The sequence below is a fragment of the Dama dama genome, chromosome 7 (assembly GCF_033118175.1).
Source record: "Dama dama isolate Ldn47 chromosome 7, ASM3311817v1, whole genome shotgun sequence".
Lineage (NCBI taxonomy): Eukaryota > Metazoa > Chordata > Mammalia > Artiodactyla > Cervidae > Dama > Dama dama.
The window spans coordinates 18743429-18764711 of record NC_083687.1 but is presented as its reverse complement, the minus strand read 5'-3'; the positions used below and the strand labels follow the sequence as shown (position 1 = coordinate 18764711).

Here is a 21283-nt window from a genome sequence, read left to right as displayed (position 1 = left end):
TTATGGAGTTTTCAAGTTTAAACTGGTCCCAATGGTCCTGCTTGGTATTTTTAAAAAATTTTTATTTATTTTTGGCTGTGCTGGGTCTTTGTTGCTTTCAAGCAGGCTTTCTCCAGTTGCAGCGAGTGGAGGGTGCTCTTCGTTGGGGTACACAGGCAGTGGCTTCTCTTGTGGAGCACAGGCTCTAGGCACTTGGGCTTCACTAGTTGCAGCACTCGGGCTCCGTAATTTCGGCTTGTGGGTCCTAGAGCAGGAACTCAGGAGTAAGTGGGGCATGGGCTAAGCTGATCTGAGGCATGTAGAATCTTACCCGGATCAGGTATCAAACCCCTGTCCCCTACATTGGCAGGCAGACTTTTACCCACTGTGCCACCAGGAAAGTCCCCTGTTTGATCTTCATTGTGAGGAGTAACCAGGACTATCTCTGAAAGAGGGAGGGCAAAGATTCATGAGAAAAGATTTTGCAGTTTCATCCTTTATGTAGTAAATGAACATTATTCTTTATGCTCTTTATGTATGATATATTTAACAAGGAGAAAGAAAAGAAGAAGGAAGGGAAAAGGAAAAAGAGCACTGAGTAAAGAGTCAGAATGATAAGGGAGATAGGTTAAGAAAACAAGAATCAGCTAATTCTTCAAAGAGCCAAGGTGTGCTTCATTCTTCCTTGGGTAGGAAATGCAGGGAGAAGATCTCTTGGGTTCTTTTTTTTTTTTTTTCTTTATTTTCATTCCATTAAAGAAAACAGTAAGGAAGGAAAACTAATCACTCCTAATTCAATTAACTTATGCTATTCTCTTTATAATAGATTTACAGAGTCTAGACTTACACCCATTGGTCCAGTGGGGGATATAGCCAGCTTTCCCTGTCCTCCTCCAGAGATGCATCTTTCTTCTGCAGTCTGCTTTTCTTGGCTCGTTCCTCATCACATCCTGCCTTGCTTCCTACTTGAACAGTATGGCCAGGAACATGTCCGATGTGTCCTTTCTGTCTTGCCTTTCTACATAATTTAACATCCTGAGTGATTCCAGCCTGAGAGCCGAAATCTTTCTCTTTGATTCACTGAGGTCATTCTCTTTTGGGCCACTAGGGGGCAACCATAGACTTGCCGCTACTCCACAGCGCCCCTCCTCAAGGTGTACACCTTGGGGTCATCTGAGGAGAAAAAGGTCCTTGACTAATTGGTTTATCCCTGCAGAGCTATTTTAAACTTTTGTTTCTGTTTTCAATGTCAAATCTTCCTTCTCCTTCCCTTTGATTTTCTCATATGCATATGTGCTCCTAATAGATACTCTGATAGCTTCACAATCATCCAGGTCCCTTTTCTCTGGGAACAATTGTCCTCAGATTTTGTGCATATGGGGTATGAGTATGGTCATATTTCTGGTTGTCCAAATGTCCTCTCTTAGGCGGAGGGAGAACTTTGCAGCACATTCTATTCAGTGTCTCCGATGATGAAGAGTTGAAATCCTTTGAGAGTCCAAAGCTATTTAGAAGCTGAATCTTAGCTGCGAGAAGTGGTTTGACAATAAAATAACAAGGCTGATTTCCCCATAAGGCTCAGAACCTGGTCTCAGAGATCAGTCCCAAATTGGAGTTCAAAGTTGGGTCTAGCAATGGAATAAATGTTTTGTTTGCTGAGGTGACTACATTGGAAGGGAAAATAAAAATCATCCCCCACTGCTTTGTTCTCACACCTCCTCTATGTGTAGAGAAATACTCCTTTGATTTTTACTTAGTGACTTAAAGAGAAGATCTTAAATAATGTGTAGGTGGTGAATCTATCAGAATCAACACAGAAGGAAGCAAAGGAGATTCCCGGTTGGAGATTCGACCCTCTTACTACCTTGAGCTCATGCGCCTCTTATTCTAATCATGGAAACTTCCTTAATATTCAGTGGACTGGAATTTGAGGACAAGATGGTTTTGTTCTTAAAACTCCTTGTCCTTATGCATAGACTGTTTTGAGAAGTTGAATTGCATTATCATTGGGAATGTGCACTTAAAATTTTAATACAGATAGATAAATTACTCTCCCAAATGGCTGCAGAAACTTAACAATCTAAAGTAAATATTCCAATTAAAAAGTGGGCAAAAGAAAAAAAAAAGCGGGCAAAAGTACTGGACAGACACTCATCAAAGAAGATATACAGATAACACATAAGCATATGAAAAGATGCTTTGCATCGTATGCCATTGGGAAATGCAAATGAAAACTAGCGAGATGCCACAACACACCTATTAAAATGGCTAAAATCCATCCAGAACACTAACAACACCAAATGCAGCTAGGGTGTGGAGCAATAGGAACTCTCGTTCATTGCTGGTGGGGATGCAAAATAGTACAGCTACTTCGGAAGATAATTTGGCAGGTTTTTACAAAGCTAAACATAGTCTCACCATATGATCCAGCAATTGCACTCCTAGGTATTTACCCAAATGAGTTGAAAACTTACGTCCACACAAAAACTGGCAGAGCAGAGTTTTGGTATCAACTTTATTTATAATTGCCCCAAACTGGAAGCAATCAAGTCGCCCTTTTATTAAAGGGCATGGTGAACATGCCATGGCACATTCATATTAATGGAATATTATCCAATGATAAATAGAAATGAGCTATTACCCCTGAGTATTCATTGGAAGGACTGTTGATGAAGCTGAAGCTTCAGTACTCTAGCCATCTGATGTGAAGAGCCGACTCACCAGAAGAAAACTCTGATGCTGGGAGAGATTGAAGGCAAATGAGAAGGGGACAGCAGAGGATGAGATGGTTACATGGCATCACCAATTCAATGGACATGAATTTGAGCAGACTCTTGGAGACAGTGAAGGACAGAAATGCCTGGCATGTTGCAGTCTATGGGGTCACAAAGAGTCAGACACAACTTAGTGAATGAACAACAACATCAAACCACAAAAAGATGGTGAAACATTAAGTGCATATTGTGAAGGGAAAGAAACCTGTCTGAAAAAGTTACATGCTGTATGATTCTAACAATATGACATGGAAAAGGTAAAACTATAGAGACAGTAGCTGCCTGGGATTGGGCAGGGAGGGGAGAAGAATGAAGAGGCTATCTAGAGCAGTGAGAATATTCTGCACAATACTATATGACATAATAATGATAAAATATTATATGATGTTATATGATGGACTTCCCTCATGGCTCAGATGGTAAAGACTCTGCCCACAATGCAGGAGCCCAGGGTTCAATCCCTGGTTCGGGAATATCTGCTGGAGAAGGGACTGGCAACCCACTCCACTATTCTTGCCTGAAGAATCCCATGGATGGAGGAGCCTGGCGGGCTATAGTCCATGGGATCGCAAAGAGTCTGACACGACTGAGTGAGTAACACTAACACTAATATGATATAATGGTGGAAATATGCCATTATGCATTTAGCAAAACCCATAGAACCGTGCAACACAAAGAGTTAACCCTAATGTAAACTCTGGACTTTAGTTAATAACATACAGAAACTGACTCATCAGTTGTAATAAATGTATCACACAAGTGTAAGATGTTAAATAAATATAGGGAAACTGGTTGGGGGAAAGGAGTATTTAGAAACCCTGTATTTTTTGTTCATTCTTTTGTAAACCTAAAACTGCTCTAGGAAATAAAATCTATTACTTAAAAATACTAATAAATTTACAGATTCATCAAGGATGTACATCTCATTTCTGTTATCTTTGTTTATACTGGTAACAGAATTTTGACAGATGTTCAATTTGATGGGTCAAGTCTGGTCTTTTATTGTTGTTTTAACTACAATGCCCATTCGTTCTACTTAGATTGACATGTTTTCCAGATCCTTGGACTTTCCAGATTCACTTGTTATAAATCACCTGTTCATTTCCTTTGCCTGTTTTTTCAGTTGATTGTTGATTTTTTAAGATGTGGAACTGTGGCAGCTATTTTTATTTAATGCTTATTCATTCATTTTTTTTTAAACATGTTGCAAATGTTTTCTCATAATCTGTCATTTGTTTTTCAACTTGGATAATGATCTCTTTTGTCCATTTGTTGTTGTTTAGTTACTAAGTCCAACTCTTTGCCACCCATTAGAATGTTTCAAATTTTCAAGGAGTTTGGAGACACATGATCTGATCTGAGGCAGACTTGCAGATGAAGCCCATTCCTCTGGCCAGTCTTGTCTTTTTTGCTCCTGATGCTCCAAGCTGAACCCAGAGCTCTCTGCTCCAGGGTGTCCATGGAGGCGCTTCTTGAGCATGTTCTGAAACTGGCACGGCTTTATCTAATGGGATGAACCTGGCTAAAGAGATTAGCAAGATGTCTTGTGGATCCCACTTTTAATCTGCAGCCTTCAGGCTGTCCCTCTTTGGTTGGGAAGGGAGCTACAGCGACGACGGGGAGGACTGGCCCCTTCATGAACTGTGACTCTGAGGTCCCTGCTCCCACTCGCAGGTTAACAGGGGTCCCAGGCTAGGGGGCACAACATGGGCAGCCCCCAGAGCAGCTCCCTGCAGCTTGGACCGTCTGCACCTTTCCCAAGGCCCTGAGTCTTCAGCCTCCAGGCTTATTGAGGTCAGGAGTGAGAGCTGTGCTGTGGGAGGCTACCCGGACTGCAGCCTGCAAGTATGGCGCTGCTGAAAGTCAAATTTGACCAGAAGAAGCGGGTCAAGTTGGCCCAAGGGCTCTGGCTCATGAACTGGTTCTCTGTGTTGGCTGGCATCATCATCTTCGGCTTAGGGCTGTTTCTAAAGATTGAACTCCGGAAGAGAAGCGATGTGATGAACAATTCTGAGAGCCATTTTGTGCCCAATTCCTTGATCGGGGTGGGGGTGCTATCCTGTGTCTTCAATTCTCTGGCTGGCAAGATCTGTTATGACGCCCTGGACCCTGCCAAGTACGCCAAGTGGAAGCCCTGGCTGAAGCCGTACCTGGCCGTGTGTGTCCTCTTCAATGTGACCCTCTTCCTGGTGGCCCTCTGCTGCTTCCTCCTGCGGGGCTCGCTGGAGAGCACGCTGGCCCACGGGCTCAAGAACGGCATGAAGTTCTACCGGGACACGGACACCCCGGGCCGGTGTTTCATGAAGAAGACCATCGACATGCTGCAGATTGAGTTCAAGTGCTGTGGCAACAACGGCTTTCGGGACTGGTTTGAGATTCAGTGGATCAGCAACCGCTATCTGGATTTTTCCTCCAAAGAAGTCAAAGAGTGAGTGGCCTCCAGTCCTGGGGTCAGAGCGATAGAGGGCACAGAGACCCCAGCCTCTGACTCCCCCTGTTCAGTGCCTTTCCCTCCCCATTGGGTGCTCTGGGTATACAACTTATTACTGGTGTGTGTGTGAGGGTGTACTTGATTAGACATACGGAATTGTCAATATTCTATCATTTTTTACCTATAAAATTAGCAGCAATGTTCAACCTAATGTTAGGCTAAGATGGGAGGACAGTGTCAAGTTACAGAAGCAGCTTGAATGCAGACGGCCAGGGGAGACCCAGCCAGGACTGTGTCTGCTTCATACAGGAGGGATGGGTCACATATACTGAGACAGTATCTGGCTGCTTGTCTCATTCACTCAAAGTGAATGGATTCAGTCCTACAAGCATAAATTTCTGGGCTGTTCCCATGTTTTCCAACTTTTCAACCTTGAGCATCCATTCTCAAAGTGTTTATCCCTGGATATGGTGGAAAAAGCAGAGGATGGGGGCAGTCAGGGGGTCTAAGCTGTTAGCTTTATCTCTATTGTTCATTAGATGGTGACCTTGGACAAGGCCTTTGATACCTTGGGCCCCCTGCTTGACCATCTCTCTCTTTTTAAAATTACTTATTGCTGTGCTGGGTCTTCGTTGCTGTGCATGGGCTTTCTCTAGTTGCGGCAAGAAGGGTCTACTGTCTACTCTCTAGTTGAGGTGTGCAGGCTTCTCACTGGGTGGCTTCTGTGTGGAGCACAGGCTCTGGAGTGCACAGGCTTCAGTAGTTGTGGTGCATGGGCTTGGTGGCCCTGCGGCATATGGAATCTTCCCCGACTAGGGATTGAACCTGTGTCCCCTGCATTGGCAGGAGGGTTCTTAACCACTGGACCACCAGGAAGTCCTATTTGCCCATCTTTTAAATGAAGGCACCAAAATATACAACCTTGGGGATTACCTCCTAGCTCTGTCTAGAGCCTGGTAAACTATGGGTGCTCAATAAATATCTGCTGGTGTTTACTACTTAAGTAATAATAATGCAACTTGATAAAGTGTTTCTGAGGTGTTCTTGGCTTGTGTAAAAGTAAAATCCTGAGGGGGATGTAAGGAAATGTTCAAGAGGAGACTCTCACCCTTTGTGTTGACCCTGGCATACCCCTCTTCCCAGAGACCCACCATTTGAGCCTTGAGTCATTTTCTGGGGAAAGGTTGGCCAGCCCAGAGTCAGCAACTCTCCCCCACCTCTTCTTTCTGTCCGACGCTCCCCATTCCCTGGCTGAGGCTAGGGGTTCAGTTGATCCCCCAGGTGATTTATCCTCTGAGTGAGGCTGGTGAGTTAGGGGGCTATGCACCCACGACACGGGCACACTGGCTGCAGGATGTGGGTGAAGCCCAGACAACACTGGTGAACCCCAGATGGAAGGGAAGTCAGAATGAAGGTCACTGCTTGGGACTGTATTTTCTCTGTGGGAGGGGATTACTTCTATAAATCCCTCATCAAGGAGGCTTGTAAACCACTCTGCCCTTCCTAGGGGACAGGTCTGCAGAGATGGCACAAAGTGGCATGATTTATATATGTCACCCCAGAAGGGTGTGAAGCCAGAGGGACAAGCAGAGTTCTAGGGGCTGGGGAGAGTGGGGAGAGTGGGAGTTGATGGTAGAACCAGCTTTTGTGATGGGCAGCAAGGGGTTTCTCATCCTCTCTGTCATTTTCCTTGAATGTCTTCTGCAGGGTCAGTCCTTGACAAGACTTACAGGATCTCTCTGTAATCCCCAAATCCCCTTCTGTCCCAGGGTAGAGCAATGTCCCAGGCCGCTCCACTCCCAGTGGTCGGCATATCCAACTGGTCAGGCCAGCATTAAACTTGATCAAAATCACCTCAGTGCCCCATACCAACTTATTGGTGTGAAACTATCCTAACTCCACTGACTTGGGAAAAATTTTCTCTGCTGCACACACACACACTTGGTCACAACATTAAGAGGAACTGAACATCCTTAACTGAGCCTGGCACTTGTGGGCTCAGCCAAGCATGGACAGATGGTTGGTTTGGGGAGATTTCTCACAGAAATCTTTAAGGTCAATGGTTGGTTCCTGAAGGCTCCTGATCATGGAAATCAAGTGGACTAATGCAAGATGTTTTACAAGAGTTTACAAGCCTTTGACCCGCCCCCAGCCCCTCACCTGAACCTGTCCTGTTGCTATGTTGCTGGGGCTTTTGGGAGGAAATGTATCCTTATTTGGTGGGCACAAAACCTCTCCTGGGGGATTTGTATTATTTTTAGTTGTTGTTATCTCTATTTTGTAGAAATTTGAGCCTCAGAGAGGTTAAGGGATGTTCCTAAAATCTCACAGCAGGAAGTAGCAAGATGGGACTGGGGGTGGGGTAGGACAGAGTTTTGGAAAACAAACAAACCAGCTTTATGGACAGTATACTCCACACACCACATAACTCACCCATCTAAAGTGAGCAATTCAATGGGTTTTAATATATTCACAGAGCTGTGCTGCCAGTACTGAGGCTGATTTTAGAACGTGTTCATCATCTTGCAGAGAAACCCTGCACCCTTCAGTGTTCACTCTGACCTCCCCTGCCCCGAAGTCCAAATATCCACTACTCCACTTTCTGCCTCTGTAGGCTTCCCTGTTCTGGCCACTTCATTTTGAATGGAATCATATGGGATTTGTCCTTTGGGGTCTGGCTTCTTCCGTCAGTGCACCATTTTCAGATTTCATCCATGTCGCAGCAGGTGTCAGCGCTTGCTCCTTCTGCTGGGACGCTGTCCCGCTATGGGGAGGGCCAGCTCTTGAGTCTGCTCTTTCCACTCTGCCGTTTCCACTCCACCTCGCAGGCGTTAGGTGAATGCTTGTTCCCTGATGACTGAAACCTCTGGAGGGGGCTGGTTTGCCTCAGGTCGTCCCTCCTCCTGTCTCTGTCTTGTTCTTTCCTTCCTTCTCCAGAGGCACAGTGGAAGGTGTAGGCAGACATGATACAGGCTCAACAAACACCTGTGGATCGTGGTGGGATTCCCATCCTTCTGTGCCCGGATCTCAGATCATCATGAGGCCCCCCAGTGGCACCCGGGACAGGACTGTGTTCCATTCTCCTGTGTTTACTTTCTCTCTCCCTCCCTGGCTCAGAGGTCCTGAGCCGGGGAGGGGGCTGTTACAACTGGGGGGTGGGTGGGTGGTGGTGTCCTCAGAGGAATCCAGGAATGCCACCTCCCTCAGAGACTCTTGAGTCTTCAGAGCAAGGAATTGGGATATAGATTTGTAGTTCTTAACCAGAACTGCTTTTATTATTATTATTTTTTTTTTGCATTTCAACTTTCATTAGGGAAAATTGCAAGCATTCACAGAAGTAGAGAGATTATAAGAAATCCCCATGTACCTATCACCTTACTTTGATAAATGTAAACATTCTCCCTTTCTCATTCCATCAGTACTGCCCTCGCTCCTCCAAAACACACATTTTCCCTGGTCTGAGTATTAAGAAGCAAATCCAGGGCATTGTATCCTCCTCTCTGTAAAAACTTTGGGAAGAATTGCTAAGAGATAAAGAGGGTTTGTTTTTTCTGCCTTTTTGTTTTTGTTTAACAGATGCATAATAGTAATCATGTCCACTAACACTACTATCATCTAATACCCTGTCTGTGTTCAGTATTCTCTGATTGTCTCAAGATGCCTTTTACAGTTGGCTTGTTCAAATCAGGATCTAAATCACACTTTGCATTTGGTTGTTAGGTCTCCTAACAACCTTTCTTACTCTTTACAGTTACCTTTTTCATGCCATGTGCGTCTTGGAGGAAGTCAGCCACTTGTCCTGCAGAATTCCTCACATTCTGGGCTGGGGTCGTTACAACCAAGAGCTGTCATCTAACGTGTTCTTCTGTCTTCTGTGTTCCTGTGTAAACAAGTAGTGGGGCTAAGGTGTGGCTGGATTCAGGTTCAGTTTTGGCAAGAACACCCGCTAGGGTGCTGCTGTAGCACCAGGTGGGACATGAGGTCTTCAACCAGTTTATAATAATAATTTTTTTTTTTATTCACGCCACTGGCACGTGGGGTCTTAGTTCCCAGACCAGGGATGGAACTGTGCCTTCTGCAGGGGAAGCATGGAGTCTTAACCATTGAGCCACCAGAGAAGTCCCTATAATCATTCCTTTAAGGTTTCTTCCTGTTTTCATGATGAGATGAGCTTCAGGGTCATGGGGTGAGAGGCAGAGCATGAAGATGCTCAGAGGCCTTGGCACCGTCAGCCTGAGGGAACTGTAAGCCAGGAAGGCCTGGCCTGGGGCCCTCAGTCTGAGGGAGAAGCTGGCACCGAGCTCTCGCACTTTACTGTCCTTTCCACAGAACCCACAGGACGGCAAACTCTTCCTAAACAATTAAGAGATATCTAGAAAATTCTGGACCTTGGCTAGGAGATCACTGAGGCGGGGCTGTGTCTCCCCTCAGACTGGGGCTCCCTGAGGGCAGGGCTGTGTCTCCCCTCAGACTGGGGCTCCCTGAGGGCAGGGCTGTGTCTCCCCTCAGACTGGGGCTCCCTGAGGGCAGGGCTGTGTCTCCCCTCAGACTGGGGCTCCCTGAGGGCAAGGCTGTGTCTCCCCTCAGACTGGGGCTCCCCAAGTACAGGTCTGTTTCTCCCGCTGAGACTGGACTCTCTGGTGCTGGTCTAGATCTCTCATCAGATCAGTTCTCCCTGAAAGCAGCGCAGTGTCTCCTCTCAGACTGGGGCTTCCTTGGTAAAGGCTGGGCCCCTCCTCTCCCCCTGCCTTTCAAAGAAATACTAATACTGCACTTGCTGTATACCAGGTTCTCTATGTGTATTAACCCAATTAATCTCCACCACACCACTGTCAGAGACTTTATTGTCATCTCTCAGGTGAGAAAACTGAGGCTCTCAGAGGTCAAGCGATTTGCCAAGGTTCCACAGATGTCACTCAGCTGGCACACGGGCTGGGAACTGACTCATTATCAGTTTACACTCCTGGATCCCTCCTCTCCCCTCCCCTGCTTGTTTCCATTTGGTGTTCCTTATTGGTTTATTAATTCACCTACTAAATTATATTGTTTTTTCCAGGAAAATTCCAATGTGATGACTTTCCCAAATTGTATCTTGGCTGTGAGACAGTGAGCTAGAACAAAGCCTTACCTTAATCAAGACCCCTACAACCCTTGGTGAGCCCTGAGCAGAGATTTGTAGCCTGGGAAATACTCTGATATAAATAGCCAGCTCACCAACTAAGGAGCTCTCCTCTGCCTGACTTTGTCTTAAGAGGGTGAGTGGAGCCTTAATCTGTGGTTGGAACCAGGGCAAGTGCGAAGTAAACAAGACAGTACTCCTGAGGGAAAGGGAGGGCCAGTTCCAGAGATATGGGACCTCAAGAGGTCCTAGGCTGGGGGAACCCCAATGCCAATCAGGCCAGAGCTGCCTTTCCTTAGGCCCCAATCTGAGGAGACACAGCTCTGCCCCAGGGAGGATGAGGCAGGTCTGCAGGCCTTACCCCAGTTGAGGGAAACCTGGAGAGTGCGCAGGAGAGGTGATGGTCGACAAGGAAGGGCTCCTGGGACAGGGAACAGTGGGGAGAACTCACACCTTTCTAGGAAATTTAGCTAGAAAAGGGCTTCCCTGGTAGCTCAGCTGGTAAAAAATCCGCCTGCAATGCGGGAGACCTGGGTTTGATCCCTGAGTCGGGAAGATGCCCTGGAGAAGGGAAAGGCTACCCACTCCAGTATTCTGGCCTGGAGAACTGTATAGTCCATGGGGTCGCAAAGAGTTGGCCATGACTGAGTGACTTTCACTTCTCTAGCTAGAAAAAGCCAACAGGCAGAAAGGCCCTGGAGACTCTGAGGAAACTCTTGAGGGGAGAGGTGGGAAACTGCCGTGGGCTGGTCTTCCACTTCCTGTGTAACTTGGGTGAGGGCTTGCGCTGCTCTGGGCCCCATTTCCTCCTTGGTAGAACAGTCCGGTGTGCTGCAGGGTCCCCCCAGATGGCCAAGAGTGGGGAGGAGGCAGCATTCTCTCAGAGCCTGTGTCCTGGGCATCTGCTGACTGCCTCATCTCACCCTCCGCACAGTCCCTGATCGGCCTACCTCACACAGTCCGCAGCTCACACAGGCAGACTTGGGACTCAAAGGCCAGCTCTCTGTGCCCTCACCCACTGCGCTCCATGGGGACCCTGGGGCCGGCCCATGTGGGAGTGGGTTCCAGAGGCTGCCTGCAGGTCAGAAAGAGGGATGAACAGCATCTGCATTTGGGGACTAGGGCTGTGGGGGCAGCTGGCCCCTCAGGACAGGGCTGGGAGCCCTGCTCCTGTCCCCCCACTGGGACCACCTCAGCCAGCGGAGCCTGGTGCCTCACGAGGCTGTTCAGACAGCTGCTCCCAGACGCTTGGTGCAGGTGAGCTTCGGCAGCGACCCCTCCTGTCCTTGGACAAATGCCGCCCAGCCCCAGCCGAGGGCCAGTGGGGAGCTCTGCCCTTGAGGTCTGGGTCACAGCAGGGGCTCCCCCTCTGCTCCACAGCCGGCAGGGCCCACGCCACCCGTTCATGTGTGACTGCTCCCCAGCGGAGTAGAGTGGTCTATTCCACCTCACAGCTGCTCCCCGAGAACACACAGGCTCCTGTGAAAGCTCTTGTTCTGTCGCCCGGCCCAGCCCCAGCCCAGGAGTCCACATTTCCTGCACAGTTAATATGTACCAGGCACTCTTCTAAGCCTTTTTACATGGATCCCTTCACACAATCCTGTCAAGTCCATTTTACAGATAAGTAAGCTGAGACCCACAAGGGTAAGGAACTGGTCCAGAGGGATGGATCTGGAATAAACTAAGGCTGTCCTGCTCTTATCATGGTCCTAGTCCTAGACCACCTGTGCATCCAGGGCCAGCTGTGCTGTGGGTCCTGTCCATGAAGCAGAGGCCAGGGACTGCAGGGCAGGTGGAAATATGGTCGCCATGACCCAGGTGAGGATTGTTCTGGAACCAGAGGCCACACTGTGCAGTATGGTATGGTCTTAACCAAACCGATCAGCAGACAGTTCACTGAAAAGAAACCACAAGTGGATCTTAAAACATATTAAAAAAAAAACCAAAAACCAAAAAAACATATCAAAAGATTCCCAATTTCACTTATAATGAGAAAAAAAAAGAAATTTAGAACAACTTTGGAGATATTATTTTTCATCTATCAGGTTTTGGCAAAGATCAAAAACAGGACTTGTGTGGGTGTGGCCAGTGGAGATGTCACTGTACAATCCCCCAGAAGAGAGACAGCAGAGCTCGGGTGCAACCACGGATGGGCCCGAGGCAGAGACTCCTCTCCTAGCAGCTGATGCTCTAGATACAGTTCCAGTATGTGAACTGACCCAGTCCATGCTTGTATTAACACAAAACTGGGAGAATCCCCGATGTCCATCAGTAGGGAACTCGATAGTACCCCATGGGCTATCTGCACAATGGGGACACCATGCACCTTATTAAAACCTGGAGAACACTCCCCCCTGACAGATACAAAAGATCTCCAAGGTATTGTTAAGGAAAAAATAATGGTTTAAGGCAGTGTCAATATAATGTGACCATTTGGGTAAAAACAAAACAAACAGGAAGAATTTTTGCAAAATCTGAATTTGCTTGTCCACGTGTGAGGCCTCTGTAGAAGGACAGACAGAGCTGGCCACAGTGAGGGCACCTGGAGGCCAAGAGACAAGAATGAGTGGGAGAATTTTTTGAATTCAGGAGATTTTACTTAGAAGCTAAATATTAACATCTTTTTTTTTTCTCTTTTTTTTCTGGCTGAGTGGCATGCAGATACTTAGTTCTCTGACCAGGGACAGAACTCATGCCCCCTGCTGGGGAAGAGTGGAGTCTTAACCACTGGACCTCCAGGGAAGTCCCTGAACATCTTTTAAGTTTTTTAAAAAAATATTTATTTATCTGGCCCTGCCAGGTGTTAGCTATGACACGTGGGATCTAGTTCCCTGACCAGGGATTGAACCCAGGCCCACTGCATTGGGAGCACAGTCTTAACCACTGGACCACCAGGGAAGCCCTTGAACATCTTTTTAAGAGTATGATTAGTTATCATTTTAATGAATATTGTTGGAAATAATTTCTATTATGAACAATTACATGCTCCCTATTCTTATGCTGTAAGTCTGCTGTTACTATGTAATGCCTTGCAATTAAAAAAAAATTAAACTTTAAAAAAAATCTTTTTTTATTCAAGATAATGTGCACATAATCAAGCGTGCAAATCTTAAGTGTGCCGCTACATGAATTCTTTTTTTTTTTTGCCTGCATCATGAGCTTTGTGGAATCACAGTTCCCTGACTAGGGACTGAACCTGTTTTAATCACTGGACCACCAGGGAAGTCCCTGAACATCTTTTAATTTTTTTAAAAATTAAAAAAAACATTTATTTATTTATTTGGCTATGCCAGGTCTTAGCTGTGGCACTCAGGGTTGTCAACCTCTGTTGTGGCACACGGGATCTAGTTCCTTGACCAGGGATTGAATCCAGGCCCACTGCATTGGTAGTACAGTCTTAACCACTGGACCATCAGGGAAGTTCTTGAACATCTTTTTAAGAGTATAATTAATTACCATTTCAATGAACATTGGAAATAATTTCTATTATGAACTACATGCTCCCTATTATTATGTCATACAAGTCTGCTGTTATTATGTAATAATGCCTTGCAATTAAAAAAAATTAACTTAAAAAACCCCATTTTTTTACTCAAGATAATGTGCACATAAGTGTGCAAATCTTAAGTGTGCAGCTACATAATTTTTAAAAAAAAATTTTTGTCTGCATCATGAAGCTTGTAGAATAATGGTTTCTTGACTAGGGATTGAATCTGTGCCCCCTGCAGTGAAAGTGCAGAGTTTTAATCATGGGATCACCAGGGAAGTCCCTGCCCCTTTTGAATTTTGAACCCACCATGAATGCATGGTGTGCTCTAACCAAATATAAATAGAGAAATGTGAAAGTTGTGCAAGCTGCATCCTTCAGGTAAATAAGGCTCTTCCACCCAGCGGGGAAGGGTGGGGCAGAGCTCAGTGTGGATACAGAGCAAGCCATGGGCAAAGACTCATTCCTTGCCCCTGCTGCAAAGGCCCAGGGCCAGAGCAGGCCTTCTGGAAACATCTGCTGGACAGAACTGATCTGGCCAGAGGGGGCGTTGGTTGTCCCCAGAGCTGTAAGGAGGAGATGAGGTTAGAGAAGGGGCTGGGCGCTAATGTTGATGGTCACGAATGCCAGGCAGAGCCTTGTCTCACACTTACTACCTTTCCTGTGGCTCTCATCCTACCAGCCTGGCACGGCTCCAAGAAATCACTGCATGCCAGGCCCTGGTAGCACATAGAGTTGTTGGATGATATTCTGCATAAATCTTTATTTCGGACTTTATAAAAACCGATGTGGTGCTCCATAGACTGGGGTCAAATGTTGTCCACAGGGCAACATCCATGTTCTGACACACATGATAGGTTCCAGGAGCACAGTGCTCGTGTTGATCTTGTGTTCAGTTGGGTGAAAACAACAGGCAATAAAAGAATGAACACATTCTTCATGTATGTGATTCGCTCTTGTCTAAATGCCCCCTCCTGTGACTTCCTTCCTATCTACACTGATAGTTACCCCAGGATCTTGAAGAAACACTGAACCTCTAATAGGCTACCCTCGGGCAGTGTGAGTGAACAGCACTCTGGATCTCAGTTTTACCAAAGGTTGCTCACAGGCTTCCAGGGTATTTCAGGATCAGCAGGTCCATAGAGTCTTTGAAATGTCTTACGATTCTGTCGAATCTCCATTGCTATACAAGGGCTAGAATACATATGTTCCTTACTTACTTGCTTCTTGGTTTATCATCTGTCTCAACCCTCTAAACATAAGCTCCAGGAAGCTGGGGCCTTGGCTTTCTGGGCCACTCCTCCATCTTCAGCAGCTGGAATAGCAGCTGAAGATGGAATAGCAGCTGGCTGGCATGTAGCTGACGAACAGCAAATTATTTCTCTAGAATGAGTGAATGAACATTACAGATTTTCAGAGATGAGGGATGGGAGAAACTGGCACCTGCTGAGAAGTCCAGGAGGCCGGTCTCAAGCCATCTATCTGTTTCTTCTGCAGTCGCATCAAGAGCAACGTGGATGGGCGGTACCTGGTGGACGGCGTCCCCTTCAGCTGCTGCAACCCCAACTCACCGCGGCCCTGCATCCAGTACCAGCTCACCAACAACTCTGCGCACTACAGCTATGACCACCAGACGGAAGAACTCAACCTGTGGCTGCGTGGCTGCAGGGCCGCCCTGCTGAGCTACTACAGCAACCTCATGAACACCATAGGCGCTGTGACACTCCTTGTCTGGCTCTTTGAGGTAGGCCCTGGTCAACGAGGGGGCAAGACGAGAGGGACTCACCTGCCCCACTGGGATTCATGGGGTGGAGCTGGGCCCTGGGCTCCCTCCTGGGAACCAGCCCTCTGCTGGCATGCAGGCAGGCCCAGGCTTGAACACTGGCACTTCCACTTTTTGTTTCTGTCCTACCACTTAAAGAAGAGTTGAAATTCATAGCACATGAAATCAATCTTTTTAAAGTGAACAAGTTGGAGGCATTTGGTACATTCAGTGTTGTGCGACTACCACCTCGATCTTGTTCCAAAATACCCTCACCACCCCCTCAAAAAAACTCATATTCATTATGCAGTCAGACCCCTCCAGGCCTCCCGCTAAGCCCCTGAATCACCCATTTTTGTTCTGTCCTTGTGGCTTTATCTATTCTGGACATTTCACATAAATAGAATTATGTAATATATGACCTTTTATGTCTCACTTCTTTTACTTTGAATGTTTCTGAGGTTCATCCTGTGTCTCCACTTTTTGCACCTGAGGTCTCAGAAACTTATTGAACCTCTCTGTTACAGGGGGCTGACAGCACTTAGCTCTGGGGCTACTGGGAGGCAACAGCAGTTACAGGCACATTGATTTGTGCTTCTCTTGAAATTCTGGTAGCAGTTTACCTGGTATTCTGATTATCTCTAGGTTCATTTTCCATCATCTGTTAGGTTTAATTCCTCTCTGTAGCTGCAGGGCTTTGGATGTAGCAAGCCCTCATTCATTCACTGAAGAAATAAGCTCAAACACCTGAGTGCTGGGTGCTGTCCTGGGTGCTGAACAAGAGCCCAAGGAGGGGTAAACTGAGGTAGTACAGAGGGTGACTCACGGGCTCCTGCTTTGAGCTGACGGCAGGAAACCCAGCCTACGAAAGCTAAATTTACAAAACCAGAAATATTAGGTGAGGAAACTGCCCATCAAAGAAGATTCACTGAAAGTTTCCTTTAACTAAGTCTATCTTTAGTGCTATGGAAATTCACAGGTAGGTGTGCTCTCATCTGATACACACCACTTCTAACACACCACATCACACCAGAGGGATTGAACTGCCTGTTGATGGGGGATGAGATGGGGAGGGAGGCCTTCTTCTCACACTGAAGCAGAGGCAAGCATATTCATGGAGATTTATTGGTCCCTGGCTCCTTGAGGCAGAATCTTAGGAATGAGTCTTAGGAATGAGTGGGTACAATGAGGAGAAAAGGTTAGAAGGTAGAATGAGGATAGAAGGTTAGAAGATTGCATCCCTTGAAAAGCCATTAAAAGAAGACTGAAAGTATAACTGAAGTCAGTGGGAAAACTGAGTTCCACTGGCTGCCTCTCTGCTTACCCACTTTTCCAGAAATCTAGTGACTGCTTAAGAAGAGGAACAGTTCACTGGGAACAGGGAGTTTGCATGCCCCTGACTTTTGCTTGAGGCTTTTAGTGGGCAGACTCTGCGATGCACACAAGAGTGGCTGAGCTGATAAGATTCTGCCCTCAGTCTTGCCCTCCTGGGTTTCACAATCCAGTGAGGATATGACACCTCAATACTACTACTAGTGCAAAATTCATACTGTGGCAGGAGGCCTTCTTGAGGAAAGAAGGAAAGAATCAGAATGGGCACATGGATACCAGGAGGACTTCCTGGAGGAGGGATTTTTCTCCACTGTAAAAATATCTTATTAAACATTCAGTCAACAATAATTATAACAAAACCCTAAAACTACTAGTTACTAATATCATGCACTACCATAATTATTAAATACTCCCAGAGCATTCATTCACAGATGTCTACTGAGGCCCTACCACCATGGGGTGCCCTTCTAGGGCTGGGACAGCAGGTGAACAAGATGTATCAAGGCCACTCCTGCCCTCGGGGGGTGGATGTTCTCTGTTAGTGGGCCTAGGCCTCTCACGGAGTTTGCTATACCATCAAAGGAAGAGGGCAAGCGAAGCAGGAATTCGTGTAGAAGCAAGTGGCCAACACAATACAGGGTTAGAAAAGTAGAAAGAATACTTACCATGCTGCCTAATAACCAACTACAGCTGACACTCCTATTCATCCTTGCTTTGCACGAGGTGCCACACTCCACACACAATGGAGTGTCACAGCGTGCCCGTGGAACAGGCGGTACTTCATCTGGAAATCTGCAAACCAGACAAGTAAACTGAGGCTTCCTGGTCACATGGCTGGCTAGGTGCCAGGGCTGAGGCTTGAATCCAGGCATTCTGGCACCAGAGTCTGTAGCAGTGACTGCCGGTGAACAAATCCAAACCAATCACCCACTCATCCCCATACTAATCAGAAATAACAGAAGTAGAGGGAAACCATCTATCACCTTGTTTGCAGGAAAAAAGATGACTTTTTATTCTGTCCAGCAAATAGTTGCCGAGCACCCAATATGTACCAAGCGATGTGCTAGGAATGAGGTAGGGGTGGGCATGGAAAAAGAGCCCAGGATTAATGCTCCCCAGGACAGGGGAGACCTAAGGGGAGGGACACCCCTAATACTCCAGGCAGAGAAGCACATGGTAAAACTGGCAAGGAGAAAGGCCGGGTGGGCAGGATCCAAAGCAACCTGGAGTGACCGGGAAGGGAGGAGAAGAGGGCCAGAGGTGAGGCGGGGGCAGCGGGAGGTGTTTCGAGCATTCAGGCACGGCTGGGGCAGGCCCTCGTCAGCTCAGACCCAGCAGAGCCTTGTCTGCAGGGCCCCTGTGGCTTCTAGGTCACCCCTGCCCCGGCCACTTCCCTGCTCCTGTAAGTCTCCTCTCCCCACACCAGGCGACCGTCACCGTTGGGCTGCGCTACCTGCACACGGCGCTGGAAGGCATGGCCAACCCCGAGGACCCTGAGTGCGAGAGTGAGGGCTGGCTTCTGGAGAAGAGCGTGCCGGAGACCTGGAAGGCCTTTCTGGAGAGCGTGAAGAAGCTGGGCCAGGGTAACCAGGTGGAAGCTGAGGGCGAGGACGCAGGCCAGGCCCCGGCGGCAGGCTGACGGCCCTTCGGCCCCCTCCCCTCTCAACACTGAGAAGTAGTGGACTCCAGGAACCTCGGATACCCCCAATCCCATCAGACTCTCCCAAAGAGGGCGGCCGTCTCACAGAGGCTCTTCTGGATGGTGGGATTTAATATTCAGGGCCCCTAAAAACCTCAGTTGAATGAACGTCTCAAACTGTGAGTGCATGAGTCCTGCTCAGCCCCACTGCCCTAGGACACACCCTCACGGTGGACTCATGGAGGGCCTCTCAGCAGATGAGTCTTCAGTCACAGGAATTCAGTTCCACCCGGAGGCTACTGGCCACACCTGAGGGCTGCTTTCCTTTCACAAGTTGGCCATTCTGGTGAGTTCCAAGTTGCTTCATTCTAGATCCCAAGAGTCACTTTAAGCCTAGGAATTTGAAGAATGTACTGGACATGCTGTCAGGTTTTTCAAATGCAAAGACTGAGAGATCAGCCATTTTATGTAATTATAGACAGTCAGGGACAATTATATTTTTTTGAGTAATGGTCTCTCCAAAGCACTGAGGGCTCCAAAGAGGAATTCTCAATCACGAGGCAAGAGAATTTAAAGAGAGGGGGTTATATCCCCCTGCAAAAACACAGCTTTGGTGTCACCTTCACAAGCCCTCAGCACTTGGCCAGGAGTGAGCCACGGGCTGAGGGTGTGGGGCTGCTGGCAGGTTCCAGAGAACGTGGCGGATGACCTCCTTGGGCTTGTCCGTGGAAGCGCTGGGTCTGTGGCAGAGGAGCAACAATGAGGCAACAGCCCACCGTTTGGAGACCGGGCCTCACCTCCGGTGGGCCCAGGGAGGCCCAAAAGGTGCTGTGACAGCCCCAGACAACACGAGCTGTCCACAGTGGAGGGTGGAGTCCTCTGCAAGCTCTGTCCTGCTTCTTCCCCCAAATATCCATCCTGCAAAGGGTACTTCCCGAACACCTCTGCGTTGAAGATTCTTTGTGATTTCTCCTCTTCCCACGCTAGTAACTGCGAAAGTTTTCACTTCCCTCCGGAAAAAGAGAGAAAAGAAGCTTTCAGGGGAAGGAGGGAATGATTTCATTGCTGTCCTGAGTCTTCAGTGTGGAGATAGTAAGACTTCTGGTGCTGCCTGGGCTGTGTGCTGGGGCTCAAACTCTCCCAGACCAGATCAAAGATGTTTGAATAGCCTGTCAGACTTTGGTCCCAGGTTGAATTCAATTAGACTTCTGACTGTGGAGACCACAGAACAATCCATGTGGACAACACTGAGGGAGTCAAGCCCTCGGATGAGGGTCCCGGAGCTCTCCCCTCCCAGGGGTGCTGAGAACCATCAAGAAAATGCCACTCTAGGCCCGCGCACTTGACGATGCTGTTGACAGCTGTACAATAGACATTAAAAATTATATTATACAAAAATTACCTTTGTTAAATGCTTGTCTTAAATGTATGTGTCTAGCACAGGATCCCTGATTCTTGCTGATACTTGCTAACAAAACCAAATGAATCCTGACACTGAACGGAGGCACTGCTCATGATCAGGGAGCTGTCTCAACAGCCTGGGTGTCACCTCACCTCTGATCTGCAAGAACAGGGACCATCAGGTTATCCAGATAATCTCAACATTTCCTAGTATTTGGACCAGAACCCAATTTAGTATTTTAGTATGTGGAATCTCAATTTAGTGATTTAAGCAAAAATTCCAAATCTTTTTTTTTCCTTCCCCTGCTCTGGTCAGAATTTGAGTGCTGTTGAGAGGATCAAGGGTGAACAGACTCTACAATAAATATCAGTTGATTCAGAGCAGACTGTGTAGGGAGCCCGGAGCTGGTGTACTGAATTAAGAACATGCAGATGACAATCTGCTGGACGAGGAGGCATGAGCCACAATGCAGGAAGCTCCCTCAGCATCCCACCTCCCACTTGGGGAAATGAAACCACTGGAGGCGGTTTCAATGCGCTCATACAAAGGGAGTAAATTCACAGTCTATGACTTACAGGTCCCAGAATAGAAAGGGGTGGGGTGGGGTTGGGGCTGTGGACTGAGCCAGTGGAAGGGCGGTCCTTCATCCCAGGTCAGGAGACAGAGAACAGGGCAGTGAGCACCTATTACATAAGAGGTAGTTGGACTAAGCTCCATCTCGAGTGTTTATTTTAAAAGGGCCCTCGGGAAAAGCAAACTAGGAATACTGGGGGAGGGAAACCTTAGCTCGGGTTTGTCTAAATGTCCTGAGCTGGGCTGTCACACGGCAAAATGCTTAGGCAGCAACTCCCAATAGCTGCTTTCTCATCACACAGACTGCATCTCTGACTGAGGTGGGCTGCATCCTCAGTCTTCTCAGGTCGCTCCCAGAGGAAACTGCCCATCTTGCTTTGTCCTCTACAAGTGCCCAGCAAGACTGGGATCAGATTTTTCTTTGTGTCTAACCTAACTCTTTATTTGGGCCAGTGTGTAAGTTCATTTCTCCCAAGGGTGAACTCAGCTTTTCAAGTCTTGCCAGCCTAACCCTGGGGAAAAGTGAGAGGTAAAGACAGCATCTTAGGATTTCTGTTTTTAAAATAACTACTCCACAGTAAAGGAGCAGTAACAGCTACTTGTTCTGAACATTTAATAGGTGTCCTAGTATCTGTGGCCTCAGCTCAAGACCACATAGCCTCCTGCAGCATTTTCAAGCCCAGGACTGAGCCACCAGTCAATAAACCCTGAGTAACCTCAATTCAGGTTAATAAGATCAGGCGCTTGCTCCGCACACTCCCCCGCCTCTTCTCTCCTTCTCCAGG

General features: G+C 47.4%; 1 protein-coding gene across 1 annotated transcript; it reads left to right on the top strand.

Annotated features, from left to right (window-relative positions):
- Positions 1 to 4600: 4600 nt before the first annotated feature.
- On the top strand, positions 4601 to 19855 carry PRPH2 (peripherin 2). The gene is made up of 3 exons (XM_061146726.1): positions 4601 to 5181; positions 15288 to 15534; positions 18311 to 19855. Exons 1-3 carry the CDS (start codon positions 4601 to 4603, stop codon positions 18521 to 18523), a joined length of 1041 nt encoding a protein of 346 aa, XP_061002709.1. The 3' UTR covers positions 18524 to 19855.
- Positions 19856 to 21283: the final 1428 nt, after the last annotated feature.